Source organism: Pagrus major, chromosome 16, assembly GCF_040436345.1.
Source record: "Pagrus major chromosome 16, Pma_NU_1.0".
In the NCBI taxonomy this organism is placed as follows: domain Eukaryota; kingdom Metazoa; phylum Chordata; class Actinopteri; order Spariformes; family Sparidae; genus Pagrus; species Pagrus major.
The window spans coordinates 12,029,245-12,049,020 of NC_133230.1; the positions used below are offsets into that span (position 1 = coordinate 12,029,245).

General features: G+C 40.1%; 2 protein-coding genes across 2 annotated transcripts; both read left to right on the forward strand.

The window, feature by feature from the left end:
- Positions 1–661: 661 nt before the first annotated feature.
- eloa (elongin A) lies at positions 662–14,987 on the forward strand. The gene is made up of 12 exons (XM_073483879.1): positions 662–738; positions 4,432–4,488; positions 4,879–4,991; positions 5,521–6,122; positions 8,200–8,540; positions 9,903–10,014; positions 10,208–10,360; positions 10,736–10,833; positions 11,424–11,604; positions 11,719–11,848; positions 12,084–12,238; positions 12,355–14,987. The coding sequence occupies exons 1-12, from the start codon at positions 667–669 to the stop codon at positions 12,414–12,416; spliced, it is 2,076 nt and encodes a 691-aa protein (XP_073339980.1). The 5' UTR covers positions 662–666; the 3' UTR covers positions 12,417–14,987.
- Positions 14,988–16,027: 1,040 nt separating this feature from the next.
- On the forward strand, positions 16,028–19,701 carry pithd1 (PITH (C-terminal proteasome-interacting domain of thioredoxin-like) domain containing 1). The gene is made up of 6 exons (XM_073483413.1): positions 16,028–16,361; positions 17,125–17,168; positions 17,365–17,442; positions 17,679–17,783; positions 18,456–18,564; positions 18,731–19,701. The coding sequence occupies exons 1-6, from the start codon at positions 16,164–16,166 to the stop codon at positions 18,830–18,832; spliced, it is 636 nt and encodes a 211-aa protein (XP_073339514.1). The 5' UTR covers positions 16,028–16,163; the 3' UTR covers positions 18,833–19,701.
- Positions 19,702–19,776: the final 75 nt, after the last annotated feature.

Here is a 19,776-nt window from a genome sequence, read left to right on the forward strand (position 1 = left end):
GTTTATTAAAGTCGCAACTTTTAGGTCCCCCATGGGGATTTTTTTTTTTTTTTTACATTTTAAAGATAAACCATTAACCAACGACTCGTAAAACACAACACGTTTATTTATAATGAAAGTACGTTAATGTTTTCACTTGGATTCTGTCTGTTTTTTTGTTTTGATCTACAAAGAAATCAAATAGAAACAAATAAAAACAAAGGAAGTTCGGGTATATTTTGATTTTCAAGGGTTAACATTTGTCTGTGTAGGAAAATAAACTCCGTCAAATGAATTGACGTGTTGTGTTTCTCTTCCTGGCAGCAGGTAAGGTTACACAGTAAATGATACTAAATGCTAAATCAGCGTTTTCGCTGACGTCAGACTGACAGGTGTACCCAGCGTGCGCCGTCAGCTGTGCTGTGACGTAGTTCCGTCTGTCATGACTCTCCTCTTAATGTTCAAACTTTCCCTTTTTATGAATTAACCTGAATAAATTAATCGTGAATGTACTTCTTTACTTTGTTTAATCCTTCGGTCGTAATATTATTATTTTTAAGCGCCTCTAACCCGCCTCTGCCCGGCTGTAGCGCTCACTGGACCGGCGGAACCTTCTCCGCTTTCCCCCTTTTTCTCCGCTCGGTCAGGATGAAGTAGCTTCCGGGCGACAGGGTACCAGCAGTAAACATGGCGGAGGAACTGCTGGAAACAGTGGATAGACTTCAGGCTCGGCTCCGGGAGAATCCGGAGCCTCGAAAGGTAACGACCGAGCGGGTCGACACGGACAGATTCGGCGTTTAGCACCGATCAGCTCGTGAAATGCGACGGTTTGTCTCCGGCGGCCGAATCGGAACCGAAGTAACGGCGCCGCTCGCGAAAGTCGCAACCGTATTTTAAATGCTGCGTTTGAGGGCCGCTGTCAGGCTCGGTCTTTCTAAAAAAATTGTAAAACAGCTTATTTTTTATTTTTTATTCATGTCGTGTTTTTTTTTATTTACAGTAAATCTCTATCAAGAAAAAGATACGCAATCAAAAATGTACTTAAAACGTAAACCCCCTAACCCAGAAGCAGCATGGAAATATACTACTCAGAATTAGTTAGAGATATTGGGATATTTTTTTGTTGTTTGTTCTGTGACACATCTGAGTTTTTATTTTGTGTTTTGTGAATATTTTTGATCCCCAAAAGTATTTTGACACATTTCATTTGACCATGCACGTCCATATATGTACCCATATCCCAATAACCCTAACTAATTTTGAGACATGTAAAGCAGCGATAGTCGAAGTACTCATTATGTTTACATATTAATTTATTATAACTATCGATTAATTTTGCAGCTGGTAGACGTGGCATATTTTGATTTTTTTTCTATTTACTGCTGGGTAGCTTGTGAACTTCTAACTTGGGAAGAGAATCGTATCTGAACACATCATAATACATAACTGTATCTATATTTAGTGCCTAAGAAATTTTACATACGAACAGTACTTGATTAAATCTACTTGTCTACTTTCTACCATTGACCAACAGTAGTGTTTTTTTGTAATGGTAGTTTTACTTATAAATCAAGTGGTTTAATGGTAGAGAAGAAAATCAACCTGTGTCAAAGTAAACAAACAACACAGGGATGAAAACAAAGACAGCTTACCAATTACCTTTTATTACCAGTTTATTAACATAAAGAAAAACGTAAAAACCAAGCAATATATACACACTATATACACGTTTTGCCTTTAACTTACAGACATGACCGAGGAGGACAACTGCACATGATAATAATTCATAGTTGTAATACACACATGATGTGTAGCAATGTACTTAAGAAAAGTATAATAAATGTATTGCACCCTTTTTAAAAAAAGTAATTAATTAAGCTTTTGTAAGGATCCATGTCAACACAATGCTTTGTTGAACTTGTGTGCTTTGGATGTGAATCACTGGTGCCCATCTTTCAGTTTCAGCATTTCCGACAGCCCGTGAAGGCATCGTGTGCTACGTCACGATAATTAAGGGGTTTTTAACTTGTTATAACGTACTTCTTTAACCGCGGCTTTTAGCTAATATTAAAACCTGTCAGCTTGGTATAATAGCCGCTCGTAGATGCTCTACCTGTTGTTAAAATAATAACAATAACCACAACATAATTGATCTCAGAGCGAAACTCGGTGGCCACAGTAGCTGTTAGCACGTTTAGCTAACAAGCGTAAGTCAGTGCGGAAAGTAACGAGAGTCGCAGCGAGTCCAGGCCGCTAATGTTACACTGATTTATCTCTTTTCAGCTCACATCGCTGCTCCACATCACCGCAGGCAGGTGTGCTCCGAAAATAATGGCATTTAAAGGCGGATACGTGATAATTAACTAAATTTCCGAGCGGCCCTTTGTTTGATTTCTTTATCGAAATGCAGCCGAGCTTCTCAAAACAAAGCGGTCATGAGCTGTGTGAGAGGTTTGCTCTGCAGGAGACGTGTTCCTGTTGTCAGAAGTAATGATAATAGTGGGAATAAATAGTTAAATCACAGCTCAGTGGGTTTTTAAAAACACCCCTGTCCCGTTAGGCCACGACATCAGTCAGTCTGCATGACGCAGGGCTGGTAAAAAGCTGCTGTTTCCACTAATTAACAGAGAAAACACTGTTAATTATACATGACTTAAGTTAATATGAGTCCACATGTGAGAGTATTTGTACACTATATGATAATAATAATAATATATGAGAATAATAAAAGTAATAATAATATGCAAAAAAAAATATATTGCAGCTTTAAAACAGTGTTTACAAAGTGCTTTGACAAACAAGCAAAAGCAGGAAACTCGGGAAGATAATATTACAGGATAAACAGTCAACAGTCAAGTCAAACACAAGGACGCCACGTCTAAAGCGAGTTAAAACAAGAAGGCAGGACAGAAAATGTAAGAACACAAAGAGTCGAAATGATTAACTACAAGAAAAAATCAATAAAAGCGATACAACACGCAAAATCACATAAAAAGAAAGCAATAAAGGTATAAAATCTAAAGGGTGATAAGAAGACGACACTCGAAATTAGTTAGGGATATTGGGATATCACTGGGTTTCCCATGATTGTTCATTCTGTGACATATCTGAGTTTTTACATTGTGTTTTGTGAATATTTTTGGTCCTCGGTGACACATTTCATTTGACTTTTATTGCATCTCCATGCACATATCCCCAACATCCCTGACTAATTTAGAGTAGAGTAAATCGTCCTGAAGGGAGAACAGTGGGTGAAACTGAACCTGTAGCCAAAACAAACCCGTCCTCTATCATGCAAACAGTTATGTTAATTTGTTTTGTTTAAAGTGATTAAGTAACAGCTATCGTGAGGATTTGTTTAGAGAAATAACAGACAGTGTATCATGATGCAGATGAAGAGTTTTGACGCCTCCATCCTGTCTTTGTTATCGTAATAGTTAAATTTAATGTCATGATTATCCCGATAATCATCAAAATATTCTTCAGACTTTAAATTAGAAATTGCATTTAAATATACTGGAATCACTTAAACCTTAAATGTTGGTAACTTCGTCTCTCTGTCGTTTTGTAGTTTGGCATCAGTATCATTTACACACATCAGATTTAACTTGTTTTTGTGGGGGATACAATATGCGAGCCATTAGACAAATAAAGTGTGTATCCTGTTTGAATTGTGCACTGAACTACAGATATGACGTTCTGTCAATTTAAAAGGTAACTTTCCAGGTCAATAAAGTCGCAGTTTGTTGTAATTAAAGTAAAGTATCATCTAGTTTTGTGTTAAACGCTCAGTGAGCTACATCGTAACGCTCATCGACGTCACCAACGCCAACATTGCCGCCAACTCTGCACAGAAAAAGTATCAAGAAAGGTGAAAATCACAGTAAATCTGCTCATATTGACAACTGCAGTTATGTGAAAGGAGAGTTTGTCAGTTCTGTGAGCTGCTAATATACAGGAGAAGATGTGACGCGTTTTGGTGAGCGTTCAATGAAACGACATCACGAACACAACTGTTGGCTGTGTCTTCCTTATAATGATGTATTTCCACAGTCTTATATTTCATTAGCTTTATGACGGACTGCGACTTTGATTTGGAAAATTATCTTTTAAATGGACAAACATAATGTGTGATTCATGGCGCAATCAACCATTCACTACCATACAAAGTTTTTCTGTAATAAGGTCCCATGGGGCAAACTGGAAGGGGCGTGACATCGGCTCTCTGTAGGACTAGACATCAGCGAGCTAGACAGCTTTTTTCAAGTCATTCATGTGAGAATATTCACGATTATCTTGATTTACAATCATCCTGACAATGAAAATTCACCACAATCAACATGTTGTGTTTTTTATCGCGATCCGAAATCAATCCTTTTATTTAAGTTTGCCACAGCCCCTTTAATGCCATGATTGTCCTCTAAATGATTACATTTGTCTCTTGTCTTTCAGCTACTGAAGACTTTCAAAAGACTGGGGGAACTTCCCATGACTGTGGACATACTGGTGGTAAGTGTTGCTTCAGTGTCAACATCCACTTGATTTGATAAAGAGGAGAAAGTTGATTCTGCAGTGGTGACATTGTTCAAGCAGAGGAGGGTGGAGTAAATGCATTCGACTGTGGGTGAGAATTGGAGCTCTGCTCGGCACAAAAATGTTTTTCCTGTCAGGTGAGATTTATGCCAATAATCAGCGCAGCCTCAACATGTTTCTGACCAATCAGATCGCTCGGCTGCTACAGCTTGATGGCACTGCAGCTCACACTTCTCATGTGATATCTACCTGCAATGAGACTGAATACATTTCTTTAGCTTTGCCTCGTATTGTTGAATTAAATAAGTAAATCTGTGCTTGGTTGACAGAAGGAGTCATCAGTGTCTTTATTTTGTTTTTTCTTAGGAAACTGGAGTGGGGAAGACTGTGAATTCTTTCAGGAAACATGAAGTAGCCGGAGAGATGGCAAAGGGCCTCGTAGCCAAATGGAAGAAACTGGTTCCTCAGTCTGCAGACAGGTGTGTTCTGCTGAACTCACATGCACACAGCAGTGAGAAGTGGAGCGATCCTCTGCTTTAGCCCTCACTATACTTCATGTTTCTGTTCCTGCAATGGTCACATACGACAGAGATCTTCAACCAAGCTTTAAATCAGGAGCCGTTATCTACTCACGCTCATGTTTCGTAGTCCACAAAACGTTTCTGCAGCTTCACAACAAACAATTGAAGTAGTCAAGGACAATCTGACCCGTTTGCAAAGAAATCCACAGTCCAGCATCATTTAACAACTTCCACAGGCTTGTATAGGAAACAGAGAGAAACGGGGAAGGTCTCATTTTTCATGTCACGTTACAGTCAGCTCACATATGGCCAATAAAAAAGATTAATACAGATTAATTACTACAAACTTTAACGTCGAGCCCCTTTAATCAACTATACATTTACCATTTATTAATCATTGTTATTATAAAGTGTTCCCTTGATTTCTCTCATCAAACTTGTGTTAAAGTACTGTAGATGAGTCAAACAGTGTTTCTCTCCACCACAGACCCCCCAACAGCCACGTCAAAGAAGCTTCACGGTCACACTCTCGAGGCCTGGAGGCAGTCGGAGGAGGAGGAGGAGGCCACAGACACACCCGCGAGCCCTCTCCTGACGAAGAGCCCTCCTACATGGAAGAGGAGGATGAAGAGATGGACGTGGAGAGAGGCTATCACACGAACTACTCGCCCTCACCTCCTCAACACGAGCAGTACAGCCCTCCACGGCGAGGAGGCTACCAGTCGGACGAGTACGAGAGCCCCGAACCTGAACCTGAACCCGAACCTGAAGCTGAGCCTGAACCAGAGCCTGAACCTGAACCCAGTCCCCCTCCTCCTCGCAAAGAGGTCCGCCACATCAAACCAAACAAAGAACCCAACAAAAACCATCATCATGGTTCCCACGGTGACAGAAACAGGGACAGAGATGAGGAAAGGCGGCAACGGCATGCACAGATGAGCAGCGATCGAGGAGGAGGAGGTGAGGGGAAGAAACGCAGTGCAGACAGAGAGCGAGCGCAGAGTCCAGTACAGAAGTCTGCAAAGCACAGCAGGAAGTCCACCACACATGAGAGTAAGAGGGAGGAGAGGAAGAGAGGAGGAGATGACGGTGAGTGTTTCGCTGTTTCTCGTCGATATGAAAGCTTTAGAGCAAGAAACATTGTCCTCTTTGTCCTCTGCATGGAGCTCAGGCACATACAGTGCCGACCCTCCTTCCTGCCAGAGTTAGAATAAATATTAGATCAGACTTAAAGATTTTAAGGAATAAATAAAACTCCCTATCGTGGGTCTGACACAGTTGTAGCATCAAACAATGTACAGTTGGTTTGTTTGTCTGTTTGTTGGTAGAGTTTAGTTACAAGACCAAAAGCCTGTGATAGTTTAAACTGTGAACACTCAACAGAAACAATTGCATTTCATCAACTTCTAATTAGTACGTTCGCCAATATAATCAATATAATCAGAATGAGGTTATTCGACATTTATCTGTGCAGCTCTGTGCACCAGTTAAGATGTTCCTGTTTTATCGGTGCACAAAATGTGGTCACAACAGAGAGCAACATCCTGTTCCAGTTAACTGAGATATTGCAGATAGTAACTCTGCTGATAGGAAACAATTGGCTTATAAGCAAAATGAAAACGGTTTCCTAAAGTGCAGCAAGTGTTTCATCCATCTTTTTATTCTTTCTTCTTTTCCCCTTCCTTCAGTTTTTTATATTTGCTCTTGTGCATGTAAAAGATCTTGAAAGTTATAAAGGTCAATGTCGGCACCAACAGAAGTTCCTCTCTCCCACTGCTCCTGAACGCCTCATCAGTAGTCTCGCCTTTGAATCCATGACTTTGTGACGTCACAGAGTCGCACATTTGCATGATTTATGCCTATTGGCTGATTTGGCATGTAGGAATTGATTTGGCACAGCTGCTCTGTTGTTGTTGTTGTTAGTGGTGCTGGCTCAGGCGTGTGTGAGCTGACCAATCAGAGGGGGAATACAGAGCTGCAGCACTGGACAGTATGAGAAAACTGATGTGTTATGAGCACTAAAGCATGTAAACCTATTCTAGTAGTAACTCAAAATAAAATTATGAACCTGAAAATGAGCACAATATGTCTGCTTTAATATTAAGTACCACAAACAGTCAGTGGTGAAAGAAGTATTCAGATCTTTCTACTTAAGTAAAAGTAGCGATACCACAGTATAAAAATACTCCAGTACAAGTAAAAGTCCTGTCGTCAGTACAAAAGTATTAGCATTAAAATATACTTAAAGTTCCAACAGTGCTCATAATGCAGAACAGCCCATTTAATAATTATTTATGTTTTACTGGATAATAATTATTGATGCATGAATGTGTTCATCACTCAGTCTTACCTGCAGTTTTCGATCTTTATATAGAGAAAAGACAAGGTATCAGTACCTGTCTAATAATGACAATATTGTATTGTGCTGTATTATTATTGTTTTTGTATAACTGATATTCAGTGAAATTAATATAATCAAACAAAAAACAAATAATTTTATTGAAGCTTATTTACTTCTTAATTTATTCAATAGAAAATTCCCTCCTCATCACTTTTAAACAGTGAAATACTGACGGCCCGACTTCAAAACATCAAATGAACACAGGAAAGTCATTCAAGTCATCATGTCTCAAGTCAGTTCACATCCAAATCTCTGTTCTGCAGAGAATCAACACCTCATATAAAGCACTGTTTAATAATTAACTTAAGAAAGCGTGGTCGTGCCTCCTTCTGCACACACTCAGTATTTTCCGCAGTAGAAAGTAACTTCAAATTATTATTACTCAAGTTACTTTACTTAGTTACATTCCATCACTGCAAACGTGTTGGTTGAAGTTAAGCTGAAACGGGAACTGAAGAAAGGTAATTCAAATTTAGCATTTTAAGAATTTTAATCGAAATGTCAAACATTTGCTGCTCTTCTTTGACACATTCTACAGTAAACTGAATATCTTTGGGTTTGAATCACCTTGAGCTTTGATTTTATCAACCAAAAAATCAAAAAATATCAGGAACCGTCAGAGTAATTGTGAGCTGCAGCCCGTCCTTAAAGCTACCAGCAGGCTCAGGGTTACTTGAAAGGTTTCACCATCTCATAGGTGTCAAATGTAAAATTCCCACGATTCACTGAATCATTTGACTTTTCTTTCTGCCTCTGTGTTTCCAGGGCGACCGCGGGCGCCGAAGGACTCTCCTTCCAAGGAGGAGGAGGAAGACTACGAGACTCCCACCATGTCCTTTGAGTCTTTTCTCACATATGATGCCCCGACGTCTGTGAAGAAGAAGAAGAAGCCATCATCGTCTGACCGTCTGTCACACAGTCGACCGTCTCACTCTTCATCCTCTGTGTCGTCCACCCATCGTGCACGCACCCCTCCGCCTGCGCCCTCCTCCTCCTCCTCCTCCTCTAAAGCGAGCAAAGCTAACGGCACTCAGAGCACCAAGAGGTCTCATTCAGGCTCCAGTTCAGCTGCAGCAACACCAGAGAAACCAGAGAAACGCAAGAGGGTAAGAACAGCAGCTGAGTGGGATGATCTGTGAAAAGATAACATTACAGATTATCATTCATGATTTTCCATTTTTATTGGTATTTATCAAGACAGTTCAGAATGTAGGTTAACTATCTACCATTCCTTATGAGCATGAGGGTTAAAGGGACTATAATCGATATTTTATTCATGAAATCAAATGTAAATATGGACAATGATGATGAGTCTACAGACAGTTACCACCAGAATCTGCAGCTCCTGTTGGCTTTAAAAAGTTTTACAGTGAGTTTTACCTGATAGTTTGTAGTTTTTCTGTTCTGGTTCACTCTCACTGCTCTTATAGTGTCACTTACAGCCACAGCAGGCAGCTGTTTTCAGGGAAAAAGCTTGAAAAGTCTCCTATGCATGACCTGCTCAACACCAAACAGACACAGTTAGCAACTAACTGGTGAACATAGTGGAGCATTTATCTTACTTTGCGAGGCAGAACCAAAGAAGCTGAGTGATTCGGTCACAAGTGGACAGCTTTAAGCCCGTCAATTCACACCTGGCATTAATTCCAATTTTTTGTACACAAAGAAATATCTTCATGTACGATGTTTGCCGAATCAATAAGTAGGTCTGAATAGTTAAGAATTTGTTGTAGACAGTGTTTCACAAAGTTTATGAAGTCACACCTGACGCACCAAGTCTCTAAATTGAGAATTTTTTAAGGGAGTCTGGGGACTTTTTCCACGGACAACAAAGAAATATCATTTATTAGTTACTGTTTACTGTATTTGTGAATTTAGACATGTTTACCGTCAATATGTTAGATTTTAAAATCGGTGTTGTTCAAACAGCTGCGTGGAAGTATGACCTCAATGCATCTTGGTGATGATTTCAGGATGACTTATAAAGACTTTATTGAGCTTTGCGCTCATCAATATTTCTCTCCAGGAACCAACGCCGTGTTTTTATTAAGTAGAAATGTTAGTTTCCTAGCAACAGTAGCTTATTTCACCGTCAAGATAATTCACAGGAGTAACCTGCAGATTTCAAAGGGTGGGAAATTGAGAGCGATTTGAAAGAGCAATGAAAGCTCTTTGTTGTTTTTCTGACACAAACTCAAGCTTTGCAAAATAAATGCCACTGGAAACAGAGAAACAGGTCGCCTGGCTTTGTCCAAAGGTTAAAAAAAAAAAAACACCTTGAAAGCCAAGTTAGCTGCAGTAAGAATATTTCTCAAAATGTCAAACCTTTCCTTTAACTTACTGTGTTATTTGACCGCTTTGCAAACATCTTAATTGCCTTCATTTATCATTTATTGTACACATGCCTCTTACTTTGAAAGGTTGTTTGCAGGCGGTGTTTGTTGATGTTGATGTGATTCTGTTTGCAGGTGGTCGAGGCCGTTCCGACTCTTCCTGAAATCCCTCTGCCAGCGATTCAACCCAACTACAGACCTCTGCCCTCCATCGACGTCACACCGCTGTCCCCTCAGAGACGGAAAGGTAAAACTCTCACCTTATTTATGAAACTTCATAGTTGTTCCTTTTAAACACGATGACATCACATAACATATAACTGTAACTGTAAAGCTGTAAACCTCTGAGGGAAGAATGTAGTTCTTCCTGACGGTTTTCTTGTCAGTGTAAGCATTTCTGTGTCACCCTGCCCGACCTTCACTCCCTTCCTCACTTTCAGTTCCTGTCTGCAACGACGAGGAGGATGCCGGCTTCACGGGGAAGAGATTCAACTCTAAGATGGTGGTCTACTCGGGATCGAAGACCTCTTACCTGCCCAAGATGATGACTTTGTACGAGCAGTGCATCCGTGTGCTGCAGAACAACATCGACTGTGAGTGGAGCTGCTGTTTATTTTTTTATATTCACATGAACAAAAAAAGCTACAACAACAATCACAGAGTTCCCACTAGATGGCAGTAGAGCACCTGTAGATACTATAAAATAAGCCCCAAAATGTGTTAACACTATTATTTTTTATTCTACATTAAATGTCAATCCAATGAATTTCATGTGGAGTAGCGAAAAAGAGGGCAAGGCTCACCACAAAGGTTAAAAGATAACAAACTCTACGGGATTACCTGATTAATACTCGATCACCATTATGTACTCTTCTGTGGTCACTCTGCACTCCACCCAGCTATTATCTCAAGTTGAATAAAACAAACAAACACCACAGCACAGGTTTGACTGCTCTGTGCTCTTTTAGCCATCGCTGAGGTGGGTGGAGTGCCGTTTGAGATCCTGGAACCGGTGCTGGAACGATGTACACCAGAGCAGCTGTATCGCATCGAGCAGAGCAACCAGGTAACACACACACGTCTGTCTGTGTTTGTATTCTTATGAAGATCCTCATCGACTTAATGCATTGCCCAACCCACTGGTGTCAGACCTGGGGGTCCCGAACACCGCTAGGGGTCGCCAAAGCTTCACTGTGGGTCACAAAGACTCACAGAGGGCAGAAGTTTTGTTTGTTTTGAGTGTTTGCTGTCAGGTTGAATGAGTCAGTGATCCCTTTTAAATCCTTTCTTAAAGCATACTATTATCAGAGAGCCTTTCCTGATTCTACCTAGGTTTTAATGTTTTTTTAATCTGTTTTCTTATTCTTTTACCTTTTCTGTTTTTTTTTATCTATTTTCAGTATTTTAATCTGTTTTAAACTTGATGATATGCATATCTGTTTTATTTTGCAGTCTTTGTGAAGCACATTTTAACAAGGATTTTGATAAGTGCTCTATAATCAAAGATTATTATTATCTTGGTCCTCAGTACATGTGTGCATCATAAAGTTCACCAAACACACATCTTTGATCGAGGAAAAAACTAGAGATGAGACACGAGAAGCAAATGAGTCTGGAGCCTGGGGAGACTGATGGCCTTCCTTGTTTCTTCTTCAGTGGTTCACGGAGGAATCTGACGAGCTGTGGATGCGTCACTGTCAGCGGGACTTCAAGCGAGAGTCTCCTCAGGAGTACGAGTCGTGGAGGGAGATGTATCTTAGGCTGCACGACGAGCGCGAGGAGCGACTGAGGCTGCTCACCCAGAACATTTCCTCCGCACACGCCAACAAGCCAAAAGGTAGGAGAAGCTTGAGGATCTGAATGAACTGAATTTTGTTTTATATTAATCACAAACCATTAAATTTCTGGAGTGTTGGTCTTTTTAGTCAAAGTGCTGTGTTTGTCCTGGCAGGACGGCAGGTTAAGATGGCGTTTGTGAATTCTGTCGCCAAACCGCCACGTGACGTACGCCGCCGCCAGGAGAAGTTTGGGACCACGAGTGGATCATCCTCAGCCTCCACCGCGGCTGCAGCTCCCATCAAGTCAGTACTCTGCTGCCTCGCCTGTTCACACTGTCTTTACCTCCACAATACAATAGAGGCCTCTCAGCTTGATGAACTCAATATAGACAACATTATCATCTTCGTTGTAAAGATCCAGTTGTTGACATAGAAACATATATATATATATACCTATGATTACATAAATAGTCCACCATCATTTCTTTCCTGAATTCAGCGCAATCACCAACCTTTCGTGTCTTCCTGTCTCTTTCAGAATAAGGCCAGCCACAGACTATTCTGGTGAATCAAGCCGCTCCGCTTCCTCCCAACATACTCCTCCTTCTAGCTCGTCTCGCTCCTCAGCACCAGGAGGAGGTGGAGGAGTAGGGGGAGGAGGACATGCCGCCCGGGACAAGCCACAGGTCAAAAGTAAGTGTGTGTTAACACTCCTGAGCTATAAGTTTAGGATCTTTAAAAGGACAAGAGTTATGTTTCTTTTCAATCTTACAAACAAACAATTTGTTCTTGTCTTCTCCGTCTCGCAGAAATCGCCCCCATGATGGCCAAAACTATCAAAGCTTTCAAGAACAGATTCTCCCGCCGATAGTGTGAAAGAGACTTGATGTATTTTATGAATTCCAACTGTGTTTTTAATTTAAGTCGAGAAAAATCTTACTGGAGGACCCCTTCATCCCTACACACACACACACACACACACACACACATACAAACACACAGCATCATCATTACCCACCAGACATATCAAATTATCTTTTCAGTATTGGTGGAAAAATGTTGTTTTGTTTTGTTTTTTTTAATTTAATAATGGCATTTCTTTTGGGCACCTTTTTAAATTAAGTATTTAAATGATGAATGTCGCTCAATGGGTGCGACCTGTGTTGAGAAAATCCTGTCACCAACTTTTTACAAGATGCAAAGGACACACAAACACACACAGTCTGTTACTTTTTCTTGTTTTGTAGCGGACATTTTTAAAAGGAATTGCTTGAACTTTTGGGAAATGCGCCAATTTGCTTTCTTGCTGAGAGCTAGATAAGAACATAGATACCATTCTCATGTCTTTACACTAAACTAGTCAGTGCCCATTTAAAACATGCAGTTTGGCACAGATTATCTGGCAATGTGACGCGTTTACAGATCCAGTCTAAATCTATTTTTGATTTACAAAAAAATAAATTCTGAGCCAGAGCAGCTGACAGTGCCGCCAAGCAGCAAGTTGTTGCATGACACTAATCTCCATTTTGTTTACATCTGCTTCCCAATAAGATCACGAGAGGGTCCCTGTGCAGAGTGCAGAGTCTAAATTGGTGCAATTTGGACAAGCGACACACTTGTCCAAATTGCACCAATTTAGACTCTGCACTTCTTTGGGTCCTCAGCAACAAACCTGCCAAATGTGAACTAGATCGTATTAACAGTTCTCGAGATATGCAATAAACAGACAGACAGGGGAAACAGCTGGCCTGGCTTTGCACGAAGTAAAAAAAATTCCCACCTACCAGCACCTCTAAAGCTCACTAATTAACAGCCATATTTTGTTTGTTTAAAAGGCATTAAAGTTCATATTGATAACATTTTTATGTAGACATATCATTTCAAAAGAAATAATACATACAAGCTTGTAGAAGGTGCAGAATAAAAGTATCTCTTCTCTTTTAAAACATTATTATGATTGTGTCTGTCGGGTCCAAAATGATGGTTTTGTTTATCTCTATGTCAGAATTCTGACAGTTGGTTTCCAGCTTCTAACAAGGTTATTGAGCCAGAAGAATAACACTGTTGGTATCATGTGGTATCTGTGTTTCATCAGTGATTTAGAGTCTTGGTAGTTGTCAGTTTGTGCAATAAAGCATAACATGGTTACATTATGTGGCCAGCATGCTGTACCACCATCTGGCAACTACCAAGGCGGTTGACGTTGATGAAACACAGATACCACAAGATAACCATCTCTGTTTACCATTTTCTCACAAACCTTGTTGGTGCTGGAACCAACCGTCAGAATTCTTACACAGAGATCAACAAAACAATCATTTTGGACCTGCCAAAGTCTTTTTAATTATTAATTTACACAATCATAATGATGTTTTTAGGAAAAGAGATTTTATTCACCACCTTTCTTCAAGCTCTGTAGATGTATTATTTTTTTTTAAATGATTTGTCTACATAAAAATATCAATATGACCTTTAGACTTCAAGTAAAACTGACAAGTCTGGGATCTGTTGCCAGGCAACCTGTGAAGAAACCAGGTGGTTACTAGTTTACTACTGAAGGTTAGGGTTAATAGTTTGCCACCTAACCTCCTGTGAAATGCAGTATTGTCATTTTTATTAAACAAATGAGACACTTCCTGTTAGTGAGTGAGCCACCAGGCTATCTGTTCTCTTTTTTCCAGTCTTAATGCTAAGCTAAGCTAACCGGCCGCTGGATGTAGCATCATGGTTATGGTACAGACATGAGAGTGGTATCGATCATTTCATCTCACTCAAGAAAAGAAAGAAAAGAAAGCAAAAATGGCCTGTTTCCCAATATATCGAATTTTGCCTCCATGGGACACAAAAACAGAATCATTCTTTTGATTTAAAGAATAGTTGTTTGTTACTTTCCTTCCTGATCAGGCGATGAAACATAATGACACTACTTGAGGAAAAACCTTGACGCGCTCTTGTTTTATCTTTTAATGGCATGCATGGTGCAAGTCAGCCGACTCCACCAGAGACATCAACTGGCTGGTTAAAGACTCTGCTTTTAAAAACAAACAAACATGCATATTTAAACATGATATCAATGAACGACACACACACAAGCACATTGTAGACTTATTTGAACCCTCCTGTGGCTTGAGTCATGTTTTCCTGCTGTTGAATGTGTGTGTCCCTGTTTATATCTGCTTCACTGTGACAAATAGCTTGAGCGAGGGCTGAGGAGACTGAAGGAAGACAAGAACAAGGAAAAACAACAGTAAAGGAAGGTAGTTGATAGGACGTCTGCACAGCTTCAGTCGACAACAATGATGAGATGTATTTATTTTCAACACTGGGACCTGGTACCCCACAACATGGGCCTGAAAGGAAGTAGATTTCAAATTGTAATTTTATTAGATTTTAATAAATGTTATATGGTCATTTTTATTAAAATTGACTTTTTGCCCTTAAATCTTTCTGTGTGGTGTTTTTTTTATCAAGCATCATAAACATCCCGAGTGTCGCCTGGAGAAAGGAGTTTCTTCATTCTCTCTCTGAATGACTGAATACATTCAACACTCACTAAAGTACAATTTTGGTAGGTACTTATACTCTACTCTCTACTTCTACTCCTACATTTTGGATGCAGATATATTTATTTGAATGCTTTTGTTACTTTTCAGATTGAGATTATAAATACTAAATATAATTTAGTTAATAAATAATGATGTGAAATTAGTGAATAAGTATTGTACGTAAATACAAACTTGAGGTTCTTATACGCTGCTTGAGTATTTCATTTTTCTGCTACTTTATACTGCCACTTCACTGTATTTTGGATACAAAAAAACTTACAGTGATGGAATGTAGCTAAGTATATTTACTCAAGTACTGTACTTGAATACACACTTGAGCTACTTGTACTTTGCTTGAGTATTTCCATTTCCTGCTACCTTGTACTTCTACTCCTCTGCATTTTGGATCCAAATATATTGACAGTAATGAATGTAACTAAGTACATTTACTCAAGTACAGTTCTTACAATTTGGGGCTCTATTCTGAACCCACCAAGGTAAATACAATTAACTACATTTATATTGACTGTCATGGAAAGTAAATTTACTCAAGTAATGTACTTAAATTAAATGTACTTGAGTATTTTCGGCTACTTTATACTGCCACTTCACTGCTTTTTGGTTTAAAGTATACTGACAATGATGGAATGTAACTAAGTATATTTACTTAAGTACAATACTTTACAAATTTCTGTACTGCACTAACCTTACTTGATTATTTCCATTTTCAGCTATTTTATACTCCTCTACATTTTTACACATACTTTACTGTTACTTGTACTTTTTAAACTTAAGTACATTTAATATCTAAGTACTATTTGTATGGGTGACTTTCACTTATTTACCAAAGTAATGTTTTAACAACCTTAACCCTCTTAAAACCCTCTTCAACCACCAGCCTGTTTTATTTTGAAAACCTCGAACCGGAAGTGTTTTTCTAACGTACGCTCGCTTCCGGCCGTGAAGTGAAACTTACTGACAGCGTTTCACTTTCCCCCAAAAACACTCCGGACGAGCTGCTGCTGTGAGCCACTGGCCCCTCTGCCCGAGCTACCTTCAACATAAATAACACGATGTCCGGCCACGGTCACGGACACGGACCCGGACAGGGCTGCGGGTGTGCGGCGGAGCACGAGCCCGCGGAGAGGGGCCTGGAGTACGGACTGTATCAGCGGATCGACCTGGAGAAGCTGCAGTGCCTGAACGAGAGCAGAGACGGAGACGGAAAGCTGGTGTTCAAACCGTGGGACCGGCGGAACGAGCGGGACACGGTAACTGTCCGTCTGTGTCCCCTGTGGTGGGACAACAGAGTAAAAAGAAGTTACACGGGTGTCCGCTGCCTGTGTGGCCGCGGTGAGAGCGCAGGTCTGCGGGGCTGCTGGAGCTGAGAGCCTCGCTGTTGGGGCTGCGCACGCAGTCATTCAACACAACTTTATTAATACCACCGAGGCTGACAGATTACAGTAGTCACGACAATAGCAGCCTGACCTCAATTTGGGAACACAAGAGTAACAATACTACAGCGCTTTTACATGTAAACTATTTTTTAACTTGCAATAGTAAAAGTATTGTCATCAAAACGTCACAAGAAAAGGCACTCATTCAGCAGAAAAGACTATTTGATAATAATAATAATAATAATAATGTGCAACTCTTTGTTTTCATGACTGAATAAACAAACTGACCATAAAGGACGAATTTCCTACTGCCTTACTTACTGTTTGTATGTGGCGGACCCTGCCACCTTTCTAGCTTCAAACAGTGTTCTGGAGACCTTATTTTCCTCTGAGAACAGCTTGTTTATTCCATCATGGAAAAACAAATATTTCTGAGTTTGTATTATTACCTCATTAATATTGTAAATATCAAAATTCTGAGTTTGATTTTCTTCTCCAAACGTTCCAGTGCGTTCAGTTGTTTCATTTATTTATCAGCATCGTATCACTTTATTGATATGATGCTTTATACGACACAAAAATAAACAGATATGTTTGTGTCGTCATTGTTGTGACTCATTTATATTTTTTGTTTTAGTATGTCGAGAGCGACGCAGATGAAGAGCTGCTGTTTAACATCCCGTAAGTCCTAAAATCATCATCATAATTATCATCATGATTAGTCTTAGCTTTAAACCTTTCTCCTGTGTGAACAGATGTTTAGCTTTCTGAGTTTCTGACTTCTTCTTGTCTGTCACAGTGTCCTGTTTTTTTCTGTCTCTTTGTGGTTTTACCTTGTTGTTGTCAAAGACTGCAGCAAATGTGTCATCTCTTTCAGTTTTACCGGCAGCGTGAAGCTGAAAGGCATCATCATCTCTGGAGAAGATGACGACTCTCATCCGGCTGAGATACGACTGTGAGTGTCTGTCACTGCTTCTTTGGTTATTTATTTTTAATATTTACATGTTATTTAACCTTTATTTTCCAAGGAACATTTCCATTTAGATCCAGAATCTCTTTTACAAGGGAATCATCTTCAAGTGCTGGACTGATTAGACCACTGCCATCACAAAATCATACAATATAAATCTTTTTGATGATCTATCCATTCCTTCTCTTATTGTACTCATCTATTCTTATTTTTCATTCCAGGTACAAGAACATCCCTCAGATGTCCTTCGACGACACCGGCAGAGAACCTGAACAAGCCTTCAGGCTCAACAAAGACCCCGTCGCTGAGCTGGAATACCCAACAAAGTGAGGGCATGAAAAGTTTCTATCACAGCAGCATCTTCCTATCAGATTCCCAAATCAACACTTTCTGTCTGTCTCTGTATGAGATGGCATCTAGACAAGCTGTTTCAGGCACACAAAGTAGCTTTAAGTGACACATCTGCCTGATTTTGCCTCAATTTCTAAGGCTTTAAGATTTGCTAACAACGTATAATTCAGGCAGTTTGAAGGCTGAACAGCAAGACAAAAGATAGATAAAGTAATGTAGCGTGTTGATACAGATTTTTGGGGCTGATACTGTTATTAAGGAGTAAAATATTGAGCTTGTATATAAGATAGATAACGTGCAAATCCTGGACGCTCAATGACATGATGCAGTGCAATCCAATCTCTGTGATTTGAGCAAAGAAGCGTTCAAAACGCAAGTGCATCCAACTCTGTCATGCTTGTTTTCACTTCATAGGGATGTGTTTGCATTTCCATTATTTTTCTCACACACACACACACACACACACACACACACACACACACCCACACCCACACATACGTCATGGCTCATGATGAACATGTTTGATTTCCCCCATGGTTCATGACCAAGTGTCAAACTCCATCCTGCTTTTACAGACACAGACAATTTAGTTTTGCTTCAAGTACGCATTTCCAACATGTTGTCTCCTCCTGTGTCACGATTTCCAGGATCGCTCGTTTTTCCAACGTTCAGCACCTCTCCATCCACATCTCAAAGAACTTTGGATCAGAGAGCACCAGGGTCTACTACATCGGCCTGAGGGGAGAATACTCAGAGGTACAGCGTTTGAAAAGAGACTATTGAACCTGTTTGAGTTTATTCCACTTTTTCTGAGAATATAAAATACCTTAAAGGATAAGTTATTTTCTACTCACTCCCATGCCAATGGAAAGTCGGGTTAACTTTCATAGTCCGCCTGTCTTTGTCTCTTTGTGCTTCTCAGGCTCACAGACATGAAGTGACGATCTGTAACTACGAGGCATCAGCAAACCCTGCAGATCACAAAGTGGAGAGCATCATCCCGCAGACCAACTTCATCTCCTGAAAGTTTCAGAGAGTCGGGAAGAAGAGGAGAGAGAAGGTGGAGGTGAAGGAGAGGTTTCTGTGATGTCTGCCTGACAGGTGTCAAAAAGTCAAAGATGAGTCCAACGCTGCATACCGGCAGGTTGATTGACCTCGACCGGAGGCTGAGCACGAATATCTGAAGACCAGAGAGCTTCAGAAGTGTCTGGAAGATGTTGCTCTGTTTTCTATCGCAATTAAGGATGAGGCTTGATGTGGGCAGAAAGCTTAATAATAAACGCATGAAACATTCGACACTCAGATATATTCTGTTGTTAGCAGTTTAACCTGTATACTCTGATTCATGTCTAATGATATCCACAGCTTCAATAAAGTGACAGCTACTCTTCAAAACAATGATGAAGGCTGGAAATAAACCAAATGATGGTCCTGTTTGAGTAATTAAAGGAGACCTTTTATGCTTTTGCATTTTTTTCCTTTACTTCAGTGTGTTATGTAGGTTCTTGTAGTCCGCACCGACAGAAGCTCCTCTTCCACAGAAAACACTGCTCCTGAACGCCTTTTCAGTAGTCCTGCCTTTAATTCTGTGACTTTGTGACATGACACTACATCACCATGTACCACTTTTGCATAATTTATGCCTAGAAGCTAGTTTGGCACGTAAGAATTGATTTAGCACAGCTGCTCTGTTGTTGTTAGTGGTGCTGGTTCAGGCATGTCTGAGCTGACCAATCCGAGCAATCAATCAAAGAGACAGGAGCATTTCAGACAGGGGGAATACAGTGCTGCAGCACAGGACAGAATGAGAAAACTGGTGTGTTTGTGGAGTATTAAAGCATGTAAACCTGTTCCAGCAGTTACCTAAAATAAAGTTACTAACCTGAAAATGAACATATGTCTCGTTTAAAGACTTTGTTTGCCATGTTTACACCCTGGATTTAAAAGTACAATCCTGATTCCAAAAAT